This window comes from Grammomys surdaster, unplaced genomic scaffold, assembly GCF_004785775.1.
Source record: "Grammomys surdaster isolate TR1022 unplaced genomic scaffold, NIH_TR_1.0 64, whole genome shotgun sequence".
Lineage (NCBI taxonomy): Eukaryota > Metazoa > Chordata > Mammalia > Rodentia > Muridae > Grammomys > Grammomys surdaster.
Window position 1 is genome coordinate 13,421,081 of NW_021604566.1, and position 22,758 is coordinate 13,443,838.

The 22,758-nt window shown below is 42.0% G+C and overlaps 1 protein-coding gene across 3 annotated transcripts in view; it reads left to right on the plus strand.

The window, feature by feature from the left end:
* Slco5a1 (solute carrier organic anion transporter family member 5A1) overlaps positions 1–22,758 on the plus strand; it is a 114,731-nt gene that overhangs the window by 75,261 nt on the left and 16,712 nt on the right. For all 3 annotated transcript variants that reach the window (XM_028770236.1, XM_028770229.1, XM_028770246.1), the window contains one exon: positions 19,568–19,766. In XM_028770236.1, the coding sequence (XP_028626069.1) occupies positions 19,568–19,766 (199 nt within the window). The remainder of the gene's footprint in view (positions 1–19,567; positions 19,767–22,758) is intronic.

The following is a 22,758-nucleotide window of genomic DNA, read 5'->3' on the forward strand; positions in this document are numbered from 1 at the left end:
CTCTGTGTACATGATTGTGTGCATGTGTGGATATATATGTGTGTCTCTGTGTGTGTATCTGTGTGTCTATGTGTGTGGGGGAGTATGTGTATGTCTGTATGTGTGCATGCATGCATAAATGTGTGTGTGTGTGTGTGTGTATGTGTGTGTGATTATGAATGTATGGATATCACGATTCATGTGTGTGAGGTTAGAGGACAACTTTTTGGAGCTGGTTCTTTCTTTCCACCTTCATGTGAATTTCAGTGATCAAACTCAGGTTGATCCTGAAAAAGGCACACATAGAAAGCGCTTTTACCTGCTGAGCTATCTCACTGGCTTCAGAACGGTTTTTGTAAAAGGTTATAGTGGAAAATACTAAGATATTCATTCTCCTTACTTTCTCATAAGTCAGTTAAATGAGGGAGCGTTTGCTTACCACACGGCAAATCATGTGGCAGGTACTCAGCTGGTCCACAAATGATGGCAGTTCAATATATGTGGTTTGCTAGAAATGACTTGGGAGGTCGAAGTGGCATGCAGACATGTGTCATGGTGCCAAAGTGCATGGAGACATGTGTCATGGTGCTGCAGTGCATGCAGACCTGGTCATGGTACTGAAGTGCATGCAGACATGGGCATGTTGCTGCAGTGCATACAGATATGGCCATGGTGCTGCAGTGCATGCAGACCTGGTCATGGTGCCGAAGTGGCATGCAGACCTGGTCATGGTGCCAAAGTACATGCAGATATGGGCATGTTGAGTGGAGGGAAGGATGGTGACAGCTATGAGCTCTGTGTACCTGTCAGTCCCTCCTACTGCCTAGTAAAAGCCTGCTTCCAGCCGTTCCCACTTGAAGCACCACTGCATGGAACATCTGGCATCCACAGAGTACAAAGAGGTATCCTGACTGAAATATTTCATATTTTTAAAATGCTTGTTGAATTTTGAACTATTTTACTCTTTCTTTCTTTTGTTGGTCACCCGGATCCCTTCTATACATTAAGCCTCAACAACAGGGCTGTCCGTGCATCTTAGGAGGTGCCAGTATGCAGTGCTGGCAAACTGGCATACATGGTGTGAAAATTCATCAGCCTAATGACCGTACAGCAGGCCTGTGGGAGGAGGTGTTGTGTTTCTGTGGAAATGCTGGAGATAACTGCCTCTTAAGGAAGAAGGCTTTGTCCAGGCTCCTGCTTTCAAAGGCCTCAGTTCTGGTGTGGGCCCATGGCTTGTGTGTGGTGAGGGGAATATTGAGGTAGAGACATGTGGTGAGCACAGCTTGTTTGCCTATGGAAGCCCAGTAGGAAACAGAGAAACAGGCAGAACAGGGTCCCAATGTCCCCTAAGGAACACACTGCCCTCATCCTTCTACCAGGCTCTGTGTCTTAAATATTCTGCCACCTCCCAACAGTACCACAGACTGGGAGCCACACCTTCAACATGTGAAAATCTGGGGACTATTCGAGATCCAAACCAGAGCAGACACGTTGATCTGCCTGGACTAGGAGACCTTTCCCTCAGGGTTTATCACATAACATAGAACACAACAGTGGGAGACGGAATGAGCTATATAATTCTTTTTTGCTGTAAAAATGTAGATGCAATAATTTTTCTAAATCCACCAGGTTAAAAATGTGTGTACTATATAGACATTTGCTCACCCATTTCTCAGAACGTTATATTGTTACCATACAAGTGGATTTATTAACTGAGTCATCACTCTGGCCTTGATAGTAATGTCACTACCTACACACTGTGGCTGTGAGTGGCTTTTGTTTGTTGTAGGTAGTCCTACATTGTCTGTAGACAGACTCTTCTGGATCCTGATAAACACTCCCATTGTAAAACTGTGAGTTCTGTTCCCTAGGGTTTCTATAGAGTCAAATAAGATGATCTACCCTTACATAGTTGGTATTTGGTATACTCTCAGGAAAACTTAGCTTATCTATTCTTTTGTCATTTTTATTATGTTTAAATTTCCAGTGGAAGATGTTATTGGGTTTTCTAATTTCAAACAATTGTAGTTACATAAAGTAGTGAATTGAACGTATTCGAGACAGAGTCTCACTATGTACCCCTGGATAGTTTGGCACTTCCATGGCCCAACCTAGTCTCAAACTGCTGGCAGCCCTCTTGCCTTGATCTTCTCAGTGCCACAGTGATGGCTTTTGTAGATGTTTTAAAAACTCGTATCCCCAGTCAAGTAGGAAAGCAGCACATGCAAATTAAACTGTAAAAAGGAAGTATATGCCAGGGAGGGAATTTAGGTCTTTGGGCATGGCTGGATATTTTTTTTAATTTGCTTTATGTGTATTGGTGCTTTTCCTGCATGTATGTCTATGCACCATGTGTACCTGGTGCTCATGGAGGCCAGGCATGTTTCATCCTCTGAAATGGGTGTTACAAATGATTGTGAACCATAAATGAGTGCTGGGAACTAAACCCAGGTTCTCTGGAAGAGCAGCCAGTGCTTTAAACCACTGAGCTATCCTTCCTTAAAAAAACGTGATTGTTAGAGTTAGAGCAGCAGATACCATCGATGGTGGGAGACAAGGAGTTTGTGGAAACTCATGCTTACAGCGAATTATGATTCTGTATTAGTTAATAAAGTATTACATTATAATGTCTTTCCTCTATACAGAAAATTACTTTCCCTAATGAATTTAACACAGTCACTTTGTCCAATTGTGTGCTGAACCCACATGTGCACATGTATGCAGCATGTCTGACACCCACATGTGCACATGTATACAGCAGGTCTGACACTCACATGTGCACATGTATGCAGCAGGTCTGACACCCGCATGTGCACATGTATGCAGCAGGTCTGACACCCACATGTACACATGTATACAGCAGGTCTGACACCCACATGTGCACATGTATACAGCAGGTCTGACACTCACATGTGCACATGTATACAGCAGGTCTGACACCCACATGTGCACATGTATGCAGTAGGTCTGACACCCACATGTACACATGTATGCAGCAGGTCTAACACCCACATGTGCACATGTATGCAGCAGGTCTGACACCCACATGTACACATGCATACAGCAGGTCTGACACCCACATGTACACATGTATACAGCAGGTCTAACACCTACATGTGCACATGTATGCAGCAGGCAAGTGCCAACTCTCAGTACAATGAACAGAAGAAAACCAGAAGCTTTGGGACTCCTCTAGTTATTTGGATTCTGAAAGCTCTTAGTGTGGACACACAACACACTGTGTCTTAATTTTGCTTGAATTAATCCTGCTTTGTTTGGTTATGTCTGACATATTGTGAGTTTATTTATTTCCAGCTTTCAGAGAAGACATTCTTTTTTATGTTTTAAACTGCAAAAAAATCTTGTATGATTTAAAAATAAAAGCCATACAACAAAGGCCACTCAGAGAAACTTTGAGTCCATTGTTGTTCCCTCCCATTCTTTCCTTCCTCAGAAGCCACTTACACTGGTTTATTCTTCCTTTGTTTCTGTTTGAATACATAGATTTACCTATATATAGATTATTAATAAATATGCATAAATGTACTACAATATATGTGTCATTTATTCTTTTATTTTTTGAGATTATAATTTATTGTTTTCCGTTTCCTTCCTCCAAAAGCTTCCCTTCTTGCTCTCTTTCAAACTTATGGCCTCTTTTTTCATTAATTTTTTAATATACATATATATGTATACATATATGTATGTGCATACACACACACACACACACACACACACATATATATATATATATATAGTGGATATATAATATTCCTAAATATAAACTGATCATTCTGTATAATGTTACTCATATGCATGTTCTTAAGCCTGACTGTTTGGTATTGAATAACCAGTCGGTGCACTCTTCCCTGGGGAAGACTATTTCTTCCACTCTAAGCAGTCCTTCGTCACCTACACTATCCCTTACTTGTGTCGGGTTGAGGCCTCATGAGCTTTCCCTGTCCACTTTGGCATTCTTATTGGTGTCACCCTTGTTAAGCTCAGGGTTAGGCAGCTGTGTTGGTGAGGCTTTATGGGTGTAGCTTCTGGTGTTACAATCTCACCTCTGTCTCCCCAGTCTTTTGGCTCTTAAGTTCTATCTGCCTCTTCTGCTATGCTGCCTGAAGTATAGTCATTGTTTTGTAGGTGTTTTGGTGGGACTGGGCTCCACAACTCTGCAGTCTGATTGTTTGCATTTATGTGGTGGTCTCAGTCTATTGTAAAGAGGAGTTTCCTTGACAAGGGGTGAAGACTGCACTTATCTGGGGTTATAAGAACAAATATTTAGAATGTAGTTAGGAATTACGCAGTTTTAGTGATGTAGATGTACCTTCTCCTCCAAGACCCATTACTTTGTTAGCTCTGGGCAGTTGGTTAGGTTTCCAGAACCAGAAAGAGTTTCCTCTTGTGGAACAAGTCTTTTTTGTTTTGTTTTTGTTTTGTTTTGTTTTTTGTTTTTTTGAGACAGGGTTTCTTTATGTAGCCCTGGCTGTCCTGGAACTCACTCTGTAGAGTGAGGCTGGCCTTGAACTCAGAAATCCGCCTGCCTCTGCCTCCCAAGTGCTGGGATTAAAGGTGTGCGCCACCACTGCCCGGCATGGAACAAGTCTTAAGTCCAATGAGAGAATTGTTGGTTACTGCCAAAGCATGCATGCCACTATTGTACCCTTAGGATTGCACCATATTTGTCATTGTCATGGTTCACAGGGGTCACAGCTGTGTAGGAGTGTTGGTTGCTTTCCTCCTTTGGAAACTTGAGCGTACATCATTTTTTGATACTTAAGATACAAAGCAGTGGTTTTCAGGATGGCCTTTTCATGCATTCTTCATTTTACTTTGTTTTCATCCAACCTGCCCCACTCTTTTTCCATTTTTCTGTCCCCCTCTTGCTGATTCCCCCCTTCCCTTCCCTCAGGGTCTCTTTCTGTCTCCTCACGGTTTCCTTTCTACTTTCATCAAACACACACAGATTAGAGAAAAAGAAATGGTAGAGAATAGAGTGGAATATCCCAGTTATAGGCATGTCGACAAAGAAGCAGGTGCTCATTCAAACATTGATAGCGTACATTGCCAGCCGTACAGGGCCAAAGACAAATCGTTCTCACTTCCAGCTCATTCCATCATCTCTCATTTAGAAGCGGTATCTGTTAACATATAAAGACCATGTCCAAGGAAGACTAATGAATACATTAGCTCTTAAGAGTAGACAAGAAATGCTTGTTACCCCACAGATAGGAAGTACCTTACTCTTTATATAAATAATAAAGCACGATAAGTCATTATTAGAAAGTGAAGCAATGCCCTTTTGTAACCTGAACCATTGCAGGGTGGACCACAGGAAAATCGCTTTGCTGGCAGGCTTGGTTTCTGCTCAGGCTGTGTTTTTCCATCAGCCAGAAGCAAAGCACAGAAGTCTGTAACTATGTTACTTACGAGATTCTTCAAGTCACTGTACTGAAAGTCCTCTCAGAACTCTATTTATAGAAAGATGATGTCATTTATTTGTATTTTGACTTAAGTGACTTTTAGAAACATTTAGAGGTATAAATTTTTCTTGTAGGATACTTAGTACATATTTGTTTTACATAGAGCAGTAGTAACATGTTTTTAAAAATTATGTAAAATATGTACTATGTAAATATCAAATTCTTTAGGAGATACAAAAGGTTGTATGGATACTGTTGTAGCATGAATCTTTTTTTTTAATGAGGTAGCTTCTCATTATATAGGTCTGGCTGACCTGGGACTTGCTATGGACCATCACTGCAACAATGATATAAACATAATTTAACCTTTCTATGACAGCATTTATTTTTCCATAAGTACCTTACATGGTTGAAAATAGTAATTTGTACATTTTGAAAGGAATTTTGAGCCATAGGTGGAAAATTAGTCCAAATTCCTTTCAGATTTTTAGATAAATGGAACTTAGAAGAACTGATTGTACATCAAGTTTCATTGATAAAAATATTTTCTTTCACTAGTAAAACTGAATACATGTTTCTACAGAAAAAGTAGCTTGAAATGTTTGGAAAATATCATCAATAAAATTAGTCAAATGACATGATGTGTACCTCTGGTTATGAGAGTGTAATTCCCATGATGCAGAAAACATACTGGATTTAAAATCTTAACACTGGGAAGCCAGGTTTTGAGTCAGGGATGAAGCCTGTAAGCTTAGCTCCTGGGAGGCCGAGGCAGGAGGCTCTCAAGCTCCAAGCCAGTGTGAGCTACACAGACAGATCTGGCACCTTCCCTTTCCAGTTAGAGTTAGAACACTTGGGAGTTTATCTGTGGCATTATCCAGCTATTGACTGATGTCACTTTTTGTTTTATGTTCTGCAAACTGAGCACATTGGAGAGATGGTCCTGTGTTAGTTCATCTGTTCATTTGCTTATTTTTGAGCATTAGAAAAGTGGAACAGGAGAGATTTCAACTAAGTGAGAACCACGCTGCCCCAAACTGCTCCCAGTACCTGCTCCCTTGGGGACTGTTGGTCTCATAATCTAGTGGTTTAGAGATTGTATTTGTATTCTCAGTAGCAGATCGGAACAAGTGAAGAAAGCTATGGACCTGGGTGGTAGTGGTGGTGGTGACACACACGTTTAATCTTAGCATTCAGGAGGCAGAGGCAGGTGGATCTCTATGAGTTTGAGGCTGGCCTGGCCTACAGAGTGAGTTCCAGGACAGTCAGGGATACACAGAAAAACCTTGCTTTGAAAAACAATCAAACTAACAAATATCTGTGGATATATACTTTATATCATACTGATCAGAACTTAAAAACACATCCAGTGGCAAGGGAGGCTGGGAGATAAAGCCAGCATTGAAGGCAACCATAAGTCAAGCTTATTGTTCTATAATATGTCTAGTGCCATATTCAGCCTTCTGTCTGTTTTTGTGAACCAGACTTTATTAGAATGCAGTTATGCCCCCATGTGCACATGCCATGACTGCTTTAGTCTGTAGCAGCTGAGGTAGATAGCAAAGTCTGCACCTGGCTTGCTGAGTCCTGCTCTAGAAGAAAGAAGAGTAGTCTTCAGAGGTTAAGATATGATCTTTGTCCTAGCTTCCTTCCAAATTCTATGATTAAAAACAAACTAGAGGAGCAGGAGAGACGGCTCAGCAGTTAAGAACACTGGATGCTCTTCCAGAGGCCCTGGGTGTGATTCTCAGTACCTACATAGTAGCTCACAGCTGTCTGTAACTCCAGGTCCAGGGGATCCAATACCCTCTTCTGGCCTCTGAGGGCAACATAGTGACTCACAGGAGTGCAACATGATCCATAGACATGCAAGGAGGCAAAAACACTCCCACACATAATTATTTTAAAGAAAAGGTAAATAATATACGGACAAGAAAAATCAACAGTCAACAAATTAAATGAATAAACAATCCTGAGCCAGTTACCTGACGAAAGAATGACTTTACAAAGATCAAACACTGAAGATGAGGCTATGGCTTGTCTACTCCAAACCTGAGATAGACAAGGTCAGAGCAATAGTGGAAGGAAACCAAGGAGAAGAGAAGAGGAGGGGAGGGGAGGGGAGAGAGAAGAGAGAGAAGAGGAGGGGAGGGATAGGAAGGGAAGAGAAAGTGATTAGCTGAGAAATTGCAAATGGGTTCTGATGCTTTCTGTCAGTGGCTACTGTCTGTAAGGCTGACTAATTCATTAATGCCTGCAACCTATGTTCTCACAGGATGGCTGTTCTTTTTGGATGGATGCTCAGACCATGGGGTTTCTAGAGTGCGTTTTTGTCCTGAATCAGCTTTGTTTGTTAGAAACCTTAGAGTGAAGCTTTCATTATCTGGTGCAATTATGCATGGCAAGCAAAACTACATCTTGGAATAAACAGTTCAATGAGTGCCCATCGGGTCTGGTTCTCTCCCCATCTGATTCTGCCTTGTTCTGATTCTTATGTGTTCTAGTTTGGATTGTTTCATTAGAACAAAGAAAGATGAGTGGTTTTTGAGTTTTTTTCGGTTATAAAATTTTCTGTTGTGGTTCCTCTGGGTTCTGTTCAGGGATGGGTAAGATCAGTGTATAAGTGGGGTGTGACTTAGTCCTCAGGAGTATTATCCTCCCGTCTTCTTTCGCTTTGACTGAAATGACCCTTTGTCAGATAGACTTCAGCAGTTGAAACGTGCCTCTGCTCTCCACACACTCATTTTTCTTACTCTGCTGAGAATCATTTTCACTGAAATTCTTTTCACCTTCTATCATTTGGGACAAGTTGCTTAGGTATTAATTTATTATTTTGCCACATTAGACTGTAAAGTCAATGTGGGCAAGAATCTTGCTAGTTTTATTCACCATGTGTCTCCAGTTTAGAATAGTTCCTGCTGCATAGTTGGTGTTCAAGAAAGGGTTTCTAGTAAATATTCAAACACCAAACACTTTGTTAAGTTTATTAGGTGGTGACTAAATTAAAAGTTACAATCTTGTAAGTTCTCCAAAAGTTACACTTAACAATAGTGCACAAATAATTTTTTTGGGTAAAGTTCTGCTTAAATAGTTTAGAGATTAGAGACTCATAATGGTTAAGGGGGTGTATGGAAGGCCATGGCTAACCTGCTAAGGACACTTTCCTCCTAGAGATGAGACACGCAGTGATAAAGGTATGGAACTAACTATAGCTAACCTGCTAAGGCCACCCTCCCTCTAAGATCAGACAATGACAAATAAGTCTGCACTTGCTATTTTACTCCACTAGGGATTCTCGTCAGGTCACTGGGAAGGAAAAGGAAATGAAGAAGGGAAAAGGCCTCTGTTTACAGGTTTCAAATTTTTTTATGGAGAAAATCCCAAGGCATCCATTAGAAAAGCTACTTAACGGTGCTACTGAGTGTGCTCAGCAGAGTTGCACGACAGAAAAGAAAGAGATCCCAGTTACCTTTGCTTTTGTGCATCAACAATGATCCCAAAACAAAGGAAAGGGTCCCATAAACACTAGCCGGAATGAATGAAGTTCTTAGGAATAGTAATTAACAGATGAATGCAAAGCTTGCATTTTGAAAGTATAAAATATTGTTTAAGAAAACACTTGTCAGAAGAAAGATGTCACATGGGTGGAGGAGCGACTAAAAAAGATTTTCATGCAGAACAGAAATCAACCATAGTTGCAACAACGCACCAGATTCTGAAAGTTGGGAGGTAGAATTGTGTTCTCACCACAAAATGCATGCCATATAATGTGTCTTAATGTATCCTTAGCCACTGAGGAGTATATACATATTTTGAGGCAAGATGCTATATATAATAAATGTATACAACTTAGTAAGCTAGACAAATAATGAATGTTTAAAAGTTACAGAAAACACATCTTAGGAGAAATCCTCTTTATGCTCAAGGATTGTTGAGGAGGACTCGGTATTGTTCAAGTGTCAGTGCTCCTCAAAGTGATCCCTAGATTCAGTGCAGACCCCATCAAAAGTTTTTTTTAATAATTTATTTTTTCCAAATCGTAATTCATTCACACAGGGGTTATAAACACAGAAAGGCAGGACGTGGGGAAGGAGATGACACTGGAGCGTGGGTGTCCCTTCCAAATTTCATCCTAAAATGGTGTGGTACTGACTTAGAGAAGACAGAAATATTAAGGGACTAGAACTGAGAACCCAGAAACAAACTTACATACCTATGACCAACAGATCATTTCCATGTGTTGTGTATGTTCATGTGTGTTCACATGTATGGTGCACATGCATGCATATACATGTGCATGTTGGCTAGAAGTCGGTTTTTTGTGTGGCTTTCTTAATCATTCTCCACTTTGTTTACTGAGGCAAGGTCTCTCACTGAAGCTGGAGCTTGCTGATTGGATAGTCTGGTTCAGAGGCTCTCACCCTTCCTAGTGCTGCAACCCGTTAATACAGTTCCTCATGTCGCGGTGATCCCCAACATACAATTATTTTCATTGCTACTTCAGAACTACAATTTTGCTACTGTTATGAATTGTAATATAAGTATATTTTGGAGCTAAAGGGTTGCTAGAAGGGTCGCAACCCACAGGTTGAGAACCATTTGTCATCTTTTCCTGGAGATCCTGTGTCTCCTGAGGGATTATACGTGGGCTTCCATGCCTGCCTACCATTTTTGTGAGGGTGGGGGATCTGAACTCCAGCCCTTGGACTTGTGTGACAAGTAATTCCAGTGAACTATTTGCTCACCATGATCAACATGCTGACCAGGGCACCAACACTATTCAATAGAAGGAGTGAACAGCCTTTTTTTACAACTGATTCTGGAACAAGCAGGTAGCTTCATGCAAAAGAATTAAATTTACGCCCATATCACATTAAATAAATGCAAGGTGACTCAAAGTATAACATAAAAGGTTTATAATATTTCTAGAAATAAGCATGCACATGAATCATTGTGGTTTTAGTCTAAGCAATGTAGGCCATGGGGAAAAACAAAGAAATTGGGTTTCATTAGTGTTAACAACTTTTGTATCAAAGGACACCATCAAGAAAGTAGAAACAGATACCCCATAGGACAGGGGAAAATATTTCAAAACATATATCAGCTATGTCTACAATAGTTCAAAACTTCCAGAAAAATAAGCCAACTTTAAGAAATGAGGAGAAGCTATGAATAGACATTTGTCCAGAGAAGGTATACAAATGCCCAAATCAAGGCCAGAGAAAGACACCTGATCCAGTTAGTTACCAGAGCAATGCAGATCAAAGCCACAATGAGTTACTATGAGTCCCTAAAGCACACCTATGTGTTTGGCTACATCAAATACTGCCTTTTAAAATTGTTGGTACAAATGTGGAAGAATAGGATGGAATCCTTATCCATGGTTGTGGGGAACATCAAGTGATCTAGCCCTCTGGAGAACAGTTCAATGCATCTTCAAACACATGACCTGGAAAGTCCATTCCTAGGCCTGCTTCTAAAGAAATGAAACTTATGGCCACATTAAACAAGATAAATCTATGCACTCTCACAGCAGTGTTAATCATAGTATCCCCAGTGTGGACATAGCCCCAGAAGTCCATCACATGATGCATGAATAAAGAACAAGACATGATTAGAGTACAGTGTAGCTTGGCCCTAAGGAGAAGTGAAGAACAATGCCTTGTAAACCAGCAACATGGCAGGACATGGGGTGTTGTGTGCTCCATTCAGACAAATGGGAGCCTGGGAAATGAAACAGATCAGTGAGTATTGGTGGATGTAGGGAAGTTGGGAGAAAATGGGTGGGACAGTTGATGGATACGTGGGTTCTTTGTGGAGTGACATGAAAATGTTACGAAATGACAGTGCTGTGTATCTCTGGGATGTATGGCATACGTGCTGGGCTAGGAGCTATATGGCTGGAGCTCAGTGGTCAAGAGCTGGCCTAGCATGCGTGAAGCCTTGTGTTCAAGTCCTGGCACCCTCCAGTGTGTGGAACTGTATGGTCCATAGGCAAACTCTATAGTGTGTGACTTACAGTTAAGTGAAATTGTCACTTTTTTTTTTTAAAATGAAGAGTTGGAGAGATGGCTTGGCATTTAACAGCACTGGCTGCTCTTCAGAGGATCCAGGTTTGTTTCTCAGCACCTGTCTGGTAGCTCACAACTGCTTGTACTTCCAGTTCCAAGGGATCTGATGCCCCATGCTGATCTTGACTGGCAGTAGGCATACACTTGACCACTAATGACAAAAGGCGCAGGTCAGCTACACATGTGCAATAACGTGCTGAAGACTCTCCTACTGTTTCCTAGAGTCAGGGGATAAAGGGAAGTAAGTAAGGAGGTGGAATATACTGGAAGGCAAAACATCCGTACATGTAAAATAAGAGATAATAAAACATGAAAGAAAAATTATAAAATGCATTCAAATTAGTGATGAGACTTTATCCCAAAATGATAACTCTGGTCTCCCATATGGACCTGACAGAATAAATACAATAATATACTTTTGAAAGAAAAAATATTCTATCAGGTCTTTGTGAGAGACAGAGCATTTAAATGAGTATTGTTTAGGTGTGTCAACTTTTTTTAAACTCCACCCCGCTGCCCTTGATGAACAGTTTTTTTTAAATTTATTTGTATTTATTTTTTAAATCAAATCGTAATTTTTACTTATTCCCACAGGGGTTATAAACACAAAAAGGCAGGATGTGGGGAAGGGGATGACACCAGAGCATGTGTGGGTGAACAGAGTTTTAAGACTCTGTTTCTCCTGGGGGAAGGAAGGCCTCATCAGTTGAGCTCCTGGTGTGTGGGGAGGTGACCAGTTTTCTGGAAGGGAAATCTCTGAGAGCTGCAGAACTTGGACAACAATGAACAGAGAACAGCTGAAAATTGCTGACAGAAAGTAGATCTTGCCTGAGAGGGCCTCCACAGAGGGCTTTGTGTTTGGCACAGGCCCAAGTCTGTACCATGAACAGGAACTGAGTGCGGTAACCTAATGCTAATGTCTTCGCTCGCAGCTTATTTTTGATAACTGAAAACGTTAAAGAGCTCCTGTGAAATTTCCTCCACAAAAGGCCCAGCTCAGCCTCCATCTCTGCAAGGATAATTTGCTTAAGGTTCTTTCCTGTTTCCCAGAGCCAGAAAATGAAGTAGATATCTAAGTGTTTCCCCATTGCAAGTGCTGTTGCTCTCTGGTTTCCTTGCATGGATGCAGGAAGCTGTTCTAGGTGTATAAAAGATGTTCTAGGTAAGGTATAAAAGATGAACTATTTTATTCAATTTGATTTTGGAGTCCCTGTCACCACACAACTGGGCTTGCAAACTCTTGTGTCATTTCAGCTGAATTCGTCAGAGACCTGCAATAAAAACAGGGTTCTTTTCTCCCTGAACGTTCCTTTGTTCACTTCTCCGGTGGCTAAGTCTTTGAATCCCTGAGACTGGGCTTCTCATGTTTCTCTCCTACTGTACAGTTCTGTCTATATTTGCTTGGCTGAAACATGTGATGGTTAGTGAGATCTGTTGGGCCTACGAGAAGTAACATATGAGCTACATATAAGGATCTTCAACCTGAACGCAGTGCAGAGTTAAGATTTCTGAGAGCCTTTTTAAATCATTCCACCAAGGCCATGCTAGAATTCAAGAGCCTTCTCCATTGCTTTGATTCAGTGGGTCTGTCTGAGCTATGCAGTAGCTGTCACAGGTTACCACACAGCAGAAAGTAGAGGCCCATGAAGACTCCTTCAGACCCTGTCTTCTCAGACTGGAGATCAAGGGGGGGGGACTAAGTCAGCTGCTTAGGAGCAGCCATGTGCCAAGCTGCTAATCTACCACCTCAAGTCCTCAAGGAAGTTCCTAAAGGAAGCTTGGACTGTGCCCCACATATACTTACACACACACACACACACTCACACACACACACACACACACACACACACACACACACAGAGTCACACATACAAACATACACAAACACACTCACACATACACACACAAACACACTCACACACACACTCACACACACACAGAGAGTCACACATACAAACATACACAAACACTCACACATACACACACACAAACACACTCACACATACACAGTCACTCATACAAACATACACAAACACACTCACACATACACACAAACACACACACAAACACACACACACACACGCACACACGCACACACGCAGAACCCCTTTTTGTCTGAAATCCAAGAGGTTTGAAGTCATATCATGGAATATGATGGATAGAAAGAAATACTTTGTTCTCTGTCTTAAAATAGTCACAGAATTCCAAGGGAAGGATTCCATCAGGTAATTGAAATGCCATGTGCAACTATTTAATTGCCTTTGAAGGAGTGCCTGAAAGATTTTCACAACCGGGAGGATGGGATATTAAAAAATGAAAGAGATGTGGATATCTTACATTATTATTTGTAGACTGATGTGCAGTTTGGGAGATGAACTTACAGTGTCCTTTGTTCTTGGATCATTTTAATATTTGCTAGCTTTGAGGTGTGGATTCTTTAAGCAATATCTTTAGTTCTATTCTGATGATAATGGATACCTATTCTATAAGAGAAGATGTTTGCAAGAGGGAGGGTTTTATTTTGTATTATAAAATTGGGAACATGGGCTTTTAAACAGTTAAGTCAGTCTTAGTTGTCTGCTCTGACACAACACAAGTGTGGGATGGAGACAGTACCCTGTTCCTCCCATTTGAGCAGCTGTGGATACTGTGATACTTGATGCATCGGTCACGTTCCTCTTGCTGTGTTAAATACTACAAGCAAGGCAGCTTACTGAAGAGAGAGTTTATTTTGGCTTGTCACTCCAAAGGGATAAGAGTCCCTGGTATCAGATGTAACCAGGGCAACAAACAGAGGCCATGCAGCAGGGGCATGAGGCAGAGAGGGTATACTGGAGATAGTGTGAGGCTCTAAACTCTGAGTGCTCACTTTCAGTGACACACTTCCTCTCACACGCTGCAACTCCTAAACCCCCTAAACAGCTTCACCAACCGGAGATCAAGTGTTCAAATGGCTGAGACTGTGGGGGAAAAAAGGTAGCTATCATAATACCCAACAGGTAGTGTGTCTGTGTGTGTTCCCTGCCGAAAAGACAGAAATAGACACAGCAGCCATGGGCAAGTATATAAAGGCTAGCACATGTTCTGGAAAAGCCCAGAAGAGGGCATCAGATTCCATTATAGATAGTTGTGAGCCACCATGTGGTTCCTGGGAATTGAACTCAGGACCTCTAGAAGAGCAGCCAGTACTCTTAAATTTTGAACCATCTCTCCAGGCTTCAAGCCCATCATTCTTAATACTCACAACAGTTACACTGCACTGAAGGTCTCTGAGTCTGGGACATTCTTAGTGAGGAGTTCTGGCCTCCTTTTCTTCAACTTTTCTTCAGTTCAAAGTTTTTGGGGCTGCTAAGCATGCTTTCAGCTTAGGCATATATTATACATCTATTTACAGCACTGGCAATGCCCGTGTCTAGCACAAAGTGAAGTCAAGAGAAAAAATTCATCTAGTTCCTGAGACCCTTGATGATTAAGGAACTACCATTCTTCACAAAAGGGTTATTGAGATTGTAACCTGAGTAAAAGCTTCAAGGTCTGTTTGTGGATAAGAATACCTGATGTCCAAGGAAAAAGGAGAGCAGGATGCAATACATCTCTTTCCTTAGAAAAATGAGTATCCCAAAGATTTCCACCTAAAGATGGCAGAGCATTCCTAGAACTCTTATGCCGGAAGCAGAATCTTATTTAGTAAGCTCTTTCTATTCAGACTATATTAATATAATATAAATGTACAACTAAGTATGTGTTATAATTAAGAACACATAATGGCTAAATATCAAAGATTTATTTAATAAAGAATTCATACAAGTTTATGTTGGGCCACACATAGGTTGTTTAAATTCAATCTTCTTCATTAAAATTTGCTCAGTTTCAATCCTACTATGTTTGTGCAAATGTATCCAATTCATTAATATTATGCATATTACGATGGTTAAAGTGATGATGATGGTGGAGGTGGTGGTGATGATGATGATGGGCCAGTGAAATGGCTGTATCTGCCAAGGTGCTTGTACCAAGGCTAAGGACCAGAGTTTGATTCTTGGGACCCATATAGTGGAAGGAGAGAAGCAACATCCACAAGTTGTCCTTAGGCTTCCACATATACACTGTGATATACACACACACACACACACACACACACACACACACACAAATCCAATGAAATTATCTTAAGAAATAGTGATGGTGCCCAGCAGTGGTGGCGCACACCTTTAATCCCAGCTCTTGGGAGGCAGAGGCAGGCAGATTTCTGAGTTCGAGGCTAGCCTGGTCTACAGAGTGTGAGTTCCTGGACAGCCAGGGCTACACAGAGAAACCCTGTCTCGGAAAAAAAAGAAAGAAAGAAAAAAAAAGAAATAGTGATGGTAATGACAACCCATTGTTTATTGAATGCATGTGGTGGGTCAGACTCTGTTCTAACTTCTTCCAATTTGCTTTCATTTGCTTCTTACAATTATACAACGATGGCATCATCACTGTGCACAGGAGGAGGCAATCCTAGTCCTGGAAGTGATCAGAAACTTACCAAGGACACACACCTTGCAGGTGGCAGGGCAGGATTTGTCTTCTTTGCACTTTTCGGGAGCCAGCAAATGATGGATCTTCCTTCCACCAGTCAGACCCTTAGCCCTTCGGATCCTGGGCTACGAGCAAGCAGCATTTCCATTCTATCCCGCCCATTTCATCCTTTTCCACTCCTGCAGTGATGCCACAGGCATTCTTTAGCATATATTGATGCACCCCACACACATGCTGTGGTACCCTGACTTCTAGGTATTATGCCCCCTAGGGAGTGCTTGGATCAGGAGCTTAGGAACCACAGAACTGTCTCCTTGAGGGCTAGACAAGAGGTGATGTCAGTAGAGGGTAAGCCTGAGGCACTGGGGGATAGGTTGTTGGCTTTTTGGGGTCTGGTGTCTCAGGAAGAGGAAAGATGGTGCCAAGAAAGAACATGAAATTAGGGTCAGACAGAGCTGGTAGCAGTAACTTCAGCCTGGAGGACCCTTTTCTGGATCCCCTTCACAAGGGAGTGGCACCATTAGAGACCAAGATAGTAGTGTGGTGGTGCCGGGGAAGCTGGGGCACCAGCCCCAAGACAATCCAGAACCATTTCTACTTAGAAGTCCCTGGACCATTCTCACATGAAGTGTGGCCACCTGCATGAGTGTAGTTAGTGACCTGGCTGCTTGCTCAACTCAACCCGTTATAACACTGTTCATTCCTGGCTGTCCTCTTGCATCTCTCTGCTTTTAGCTTTCATTATGAGTTCATCTCTTTGTCATATCCCATTACCACTCATTCTCTTCAGATGGCTTCTTTTTCTCGCTGCACTCAGAGACCATCCCACCCCTCAGAGTCAACTGTAACTTAGAGTCTCTCAGCATGACTCTTTTGAGAGCTTACAGCCCCCAGTGCCCCAGTGAGAGGTCTCTCGGTCTCTTCTTCAGGTCCCTCACACTTCAGGTCCCTCACACTTCAGATCCCTCACACTTTAGGTCCTGTCTGTAGTAGAGATTGTGAAGCTGCCTCCTATTCAGATCCTCATTCTACTCGCGTATCACACACTAGCTTTCCTGCTTGCCTTACTTAATGTATTGTACTGTCAGTGTGATTTCCTGCAGCTCACCTGGACCCTTGCAATTACCCTTCTGACCACTTCAGACTCAAGTTACCTCTTCATCTTTGCTATCACATATCCTGACTTGAGCAATGCTCTTCATAACGCATAACTCTCATCTGATGCAGCTCAGAAGTCTCCAGTGGCCTCTCATTGCTCAGAGATACAATCTGGGTTTCTCTCCCTCCTCTCTTGCCCCTCCTCCTGTACCCACCACCTCACGTCATCTTGCATTGCACAGCCTTGGTATTTGAAGCACCATGAATACCCAATACCATGACCTCACACCTTCACGTGCATTTCCTTTGTTCAGAATGGTCTCTCTGTGCCGGTACATTCGATATATTCTGCCTCTTCTATTGAATGCCAGCTGAAAATAGCCTCTATAAGATCTCTTCTAGGGAAGACTTAGCTTCCCCTTTCCTTGTGTTTCCCCAGCAACTTATAGAATTGTTTTATTGAGATTCTCTATTAGCCCGTATGTCTATCTTACACTTTGTAAGGTGCACACAGAGGAGGTGGGCAGGTATTCTGACTATGTCTTTCCTCCTCTTCTTCCTCTTCCCTGTCCTCCTCCTCCCCCTCCTCCTCTTCCTTCTCCTCCTCCTCTTCTTTTTCAAGACATATTTTCTCTACATAGCTCTGGCTGTCCTGAAACTCACTCTTTAAACCAGGCTGGCCTTGAACTCACAGAAATCCACTTGCCTGTCTCCTGAGTCCTGAGATTAAAGGCACGTGCCACCACTGCCCAGCTGTTTTTCATTTTGTAAAAAAAAAATGGTTTATTTTTCTAATTAGTTTTTAAGTGTGCTTATTCATGCATGCATGTGAACGCACATGCCTGTGGAGATCAGGAAGGCCAGGTCTCCCTGGAGCTAGAGTGGTGGGCTGCCCATTGTGAGTGAATACCCAATACCAATAACTGGGAGTTGAACTTGAGTCCTCTGCAAGAAGAGTACCCAGTCTTAACTGCTGAGCCATCTCTTCAACTCCATGTCTTTAGTTTTTCTATAGTGTCAGATAACACATCCAGTAGGGCATGGGTCAGAATTTAGAAATGAGTAATAAGCATACATCTTACTAAGTCTATTCAGGCTCATGTAACAAGATTACTGTGCACAGAGTGGTTCATGAGTGTGAGGATTTGGTTTCTCACAGTTCTAGAAGTAAAGATTCCAAGATCAAGGTATTGGCAGATTTGGTGTCTGGTGAAGGTCTGTTTCTCATAGATGGGACATTTTCACCATGCCCATTATATGATGGAGGGAAAAGGGAATGCTCAGGTCTCCTTAATTAGAGCACTAATCTTGTTTGTGTGGTATCCACTTTCCTAAGGCCAACACTTGAGGGGTTAGGATGCTAACAAATGAATTCAGGAAGACATGAGCATTTAGACAACGGCAGTAACCATTGCCTACTTTATGGAGTAGAGCATGTTCAGTTCTGCAGGACCCCCCCCCCCCGGGTCCTGAACTGCTCATTGCCAAGCTATCTTGGTTTCTATGGTAACTACCCTTCCTTTATACTCATGTTACCATGTGAGCATCCTAGGACATGACAGCTTAGTTCTCCTGGTTCTTGAACCTGACACAGGTGTGAACATGTGCATATTTTGTTGTACTCTTTTTTTTTCTTATGTTGTCTTTGTGAGAGTCGTCCATGTTACATGTGGTTAGTGTCATCTTTGTGAGAGTTGTCCACGTTACGTGTGGTTACAGGTCTTCCTTTGTATTACTCTAGAGTAGTACCTTGTGTTAGGAGTATTCCTCATACGCTGTTCTGTGATGGGATATTTGGCTTATTTTCAGTTGAGGACTTCCAGGATGGTTAGTATACACCATGAGTTTCTTTGGGGGTAAAAATCTGGGATGGAACTACCTGTCGCATGGTGGGTTATACCAGGTAATGACAAACTGCTTCTCAAAGTTGGTCCTACTGTTTCTAGTCCTCCACTGCCGAGAGTTTGCAGCACTTTGACCAACACGTAACATTACCAAACTTTACCAACATGTGACTTTTGGATGTTCTCTTCGGTGAAGGGCCAATTTAAATTTTGTTCACCTTTTTCATGAATTATTTGTCCTTTACAAAGGTATTTGTTGTATCTTTTGGATTTAAATCCTTTGATCCTTTGTCAGTGTTTGTTGAAAGTAGTATACTGTAAAATTACACATTCAATATTTATGAATTAGAGTAATTCTGATTCTTTTTTTTTTTTTTTTTTTTTTTTGGTTTTCCGAGACAGGGTTTCTCTGTGTAGCCCTGGCTGTCCTGGAACTCACTCTGTAGACCAGGCTGGCCTCGAACTCAGAAATCCGCCTGCCTCTGCCTCCCAAGTGCTGGGATTAAAGGCGTGCACCACCACCGCCAGGCTCTGATTCTTTACCTTAGGACTGACTGATGAACAAACAGAGACAGAACAACTAGAGGGTCCAGGGTAGTACAAGTTAACCCTTTCTTCCTCCTCTTTCCAGGTGTCATCATTGTCCCCAGCGCTGGTGTTGGCATTGTCCTGGGAGGCTACATCATAAAAAAACTGAAGCTTGGTGCAAGAGAATCTGCAAAACTAGCGATGATCTGCAGTGGGGTGTCCTTGCTGTGCTTCTCAACTCTGTTTATTGTTGGATGTGAAAGCATTAATCTAGGAGGCATAAACATCCCTTATACAACGGGGTAAGTGTCTTTTAGGAGCACCCTGAATCATCGCCCTGCATCAGTGGGAGGGGAGTGCAAGCTCTGGGCGGTCCCACACAGCGGCCGACTGTCTCTCCCTCCCATCCTCTTCTTTATGTGCTCTGTCTCTGGAGCTGGAGCTCACGAGCCTAGAGAGTGGAGGCCAGAGGGGGTTGGCTAGAGGGTGTCATCTTTGTCTGTGTCCCTTTCAGTCCTCACAGAGTGACCCCCATGGCATTTTAACTACACGAGACTAGGAGGAGGTGCTTATTTTATTCATTAAAATGTTTTTTAAAGTGTGCTATTCATAATGAGCGGAGAGGTAGCTCAGTCAGTCACCAGGAACTAAGTTGGAGCCCTAGAACCCATGTAAACATGGCAGATGCAGTGGCACACACTTGTAATCCCTGGGCTGGGGAGCCAGATGTGAGAGGATGCCTGTGGCTGGCCAGCAAGTCTGTCTGTGGGCCCTTGGCTAATGTGAGACCATTTCAAAAATGAAGATGGAAAGCTCTTGAGGAGCAGCACCTGAGCACATGTGCACATGCATCTGTACATACATGTAGTCATGTGCACACACAAATGTACATACATGTACCCACACGAACCTGCACCGCCACCAACACCCATCAAGTGTGTGAAGTACAATGCACTGTGGAGGTCCTGAGTCCCCACTCCTCACATTTCCAAATTAGACTGGATGATTTCTTTGATTTAATGCTTTTTCATAGTATACATTTTCTTTGTTTTCCCTCCCCAAACCCCTCCCAGATCCTCTCATCTTCCTACTCAGCCAAACTCATGTTCTTGCTCTTAAAGAAATCAAAACAAACAAACAGTAAGACAAAAATCCCAGAACAAAACAAAGATCTCATACAAAACCAAAAGTATGGAGTACGATTTACGGTGTCCAACTGTTCCTGAGCATGGGGCTGCCCTGGACTGTGCCTGATAGACCTGGAGAGACTTGACTGGGAGGACTGAGTTCTCTCTCCCAGCACATAGCAATTGCACATAGCTTCTTGGTTAGGGATGGTGAAGACATCTCACCTTAGAGTGAGTGCTCCAAAGTCTCTCACTCTCTGCACACTGTCCACTTGAGAGTCTCTGTGTTAATTGCCATCTACTGCAAGATGGAAGTTAACTTATCTCTGCTGAAGGTTGACCAAAACACTGATCAATGGATATAGCAATATATCATTTGGAATAATTTTATTGCAATTTTTCATTAGCACAGTAATAGTAGCAAGTTTTCCCTTAGGCTTATGTTCTATCTAGTGTCTGGGCAGTTTAGCAGTGTCAGGAATGGATTCCATCTCATGAAGTGGGCCTTAAACATTTATTTTAAATGTTTAATAATTTTTTTGTTTTTTATATGAGAGCTCTGTCTGGATGTATGCCTGTATGCCAGAAGACAATATTAGATCACATTATCACATAACCAAAGTTAAGAGCTGCCATGTGGTTGCTGGGAATTGAACTCAGGACCTGCAGAAGAACAGCCAGTTCTCTTAGCCACTGAGCCATCTCTCCAGCTCCGAATCTAATTTTGAAAAGTGGTTGATTGCTCCTATTAACATTTGTGCCACTTGCACCAGAGGATGTTACAGGCAGATTGCTGGTTTAGGTCATAGGGTTTATTAATGATTACTTTCTCCTTAGGCAGCAGGCAGAGTACCTTCCAGCATCATGAACACTAGTTAGCAGGAGTGAAGCTTGTAGGTGGGCACCAGCGAGGTCTTCCTGAACTCAATAAGTGCTGTCTTCAGCAATCGGGCCATCAGGTCTTGGAGAGCAATAGCCTTGACAATAGCCTGTGACATTTGAGGGAGGAATGACTCAATAGATGTAGCTGTGTAACTGGGAATTTCACTGGTGGCATAAGGTGTTTAGTTGGGGCATTGTCTACTTCATTATATGGTAATTTCACTTAAATTCTTACATTTATGTACAGATTTAGGGAGCTTCTACAGTAGTCAGCTTCTGGTGTTTTTATCAAAAGACCTTCAGTGTTAATTGCCTCCCCCATATTTCCTCTTTAACTTGTCCTCCAACTCTCTCATTATTTAATCCTCCTAGTTTAGTTTCTTTCTTATCTTTTAGTAATCTATATTGTTTTCGCCTTGCCTTGCCTTGCCTTGCCTTGCCTTGCCTTGGCTTGCCTTGCCTTGCCTTGCCTTGCCTTGCCTTGCCTTCCCCTTCCCCTTCCCCTTCCCCTTCCCCTTCCCCTTTCCCTCTTCCCCCTTCCTTCTCCTGCTCCTTCTTGAGACAAGGTCTCACTATATAGCACTAGTTGGCCTGTAACTCATTTGTAAATGAGGATGGCCTCAAACTCACAGAGATTCTCCCTCTGTTTCTGCCTTCCACCTGTTGGATTATAGGTGTGAGTAATCACACCTGGCTAATGGTTTCAGTCAGTTTTGTGTATCTTTCCAAAATTTCTTTATATATAACACTTAAGGATATCTGCTTTCATTTTTTTTTTACTATTTTATACTTAAACTATAACATTTGACAATTGCTTTTCTGAGCTTTGTTATTATGTAGCAATATGTTTGGATATTTCTGTACCATTAGTAAAAATATGAAACATAGCCAGCTCTCAACCGAGAACGTGTTAAACATTCTTCCACGTGGCTTACATATGTTACTAACTTGTGAGAATGAACAGTACTGTTATATAAATACTATTATCCTGAATTTATAGGTGACTGATGATTTGTTCAGTTTTAGCCATGTCACTTTCTCACCAAGACTTCCCCTCTTCACGTCAGGTACATTACTCCTCCTCATTTTTCCATAGCATTTAACACATCGGAAGCTATTTTGTTTAATTGGTTCCTTCTCGATTACCTTCTTGACCTAGGTCCTTGAGATAAGCTCTTTGATTGACTACACAATAGCCCTTCGTCTCATATCTAAAACAATCATGAAGATTTGTTGTGTGGATGGATGGATGGATGGATGGATGGATGGATGGATGGATGGATGG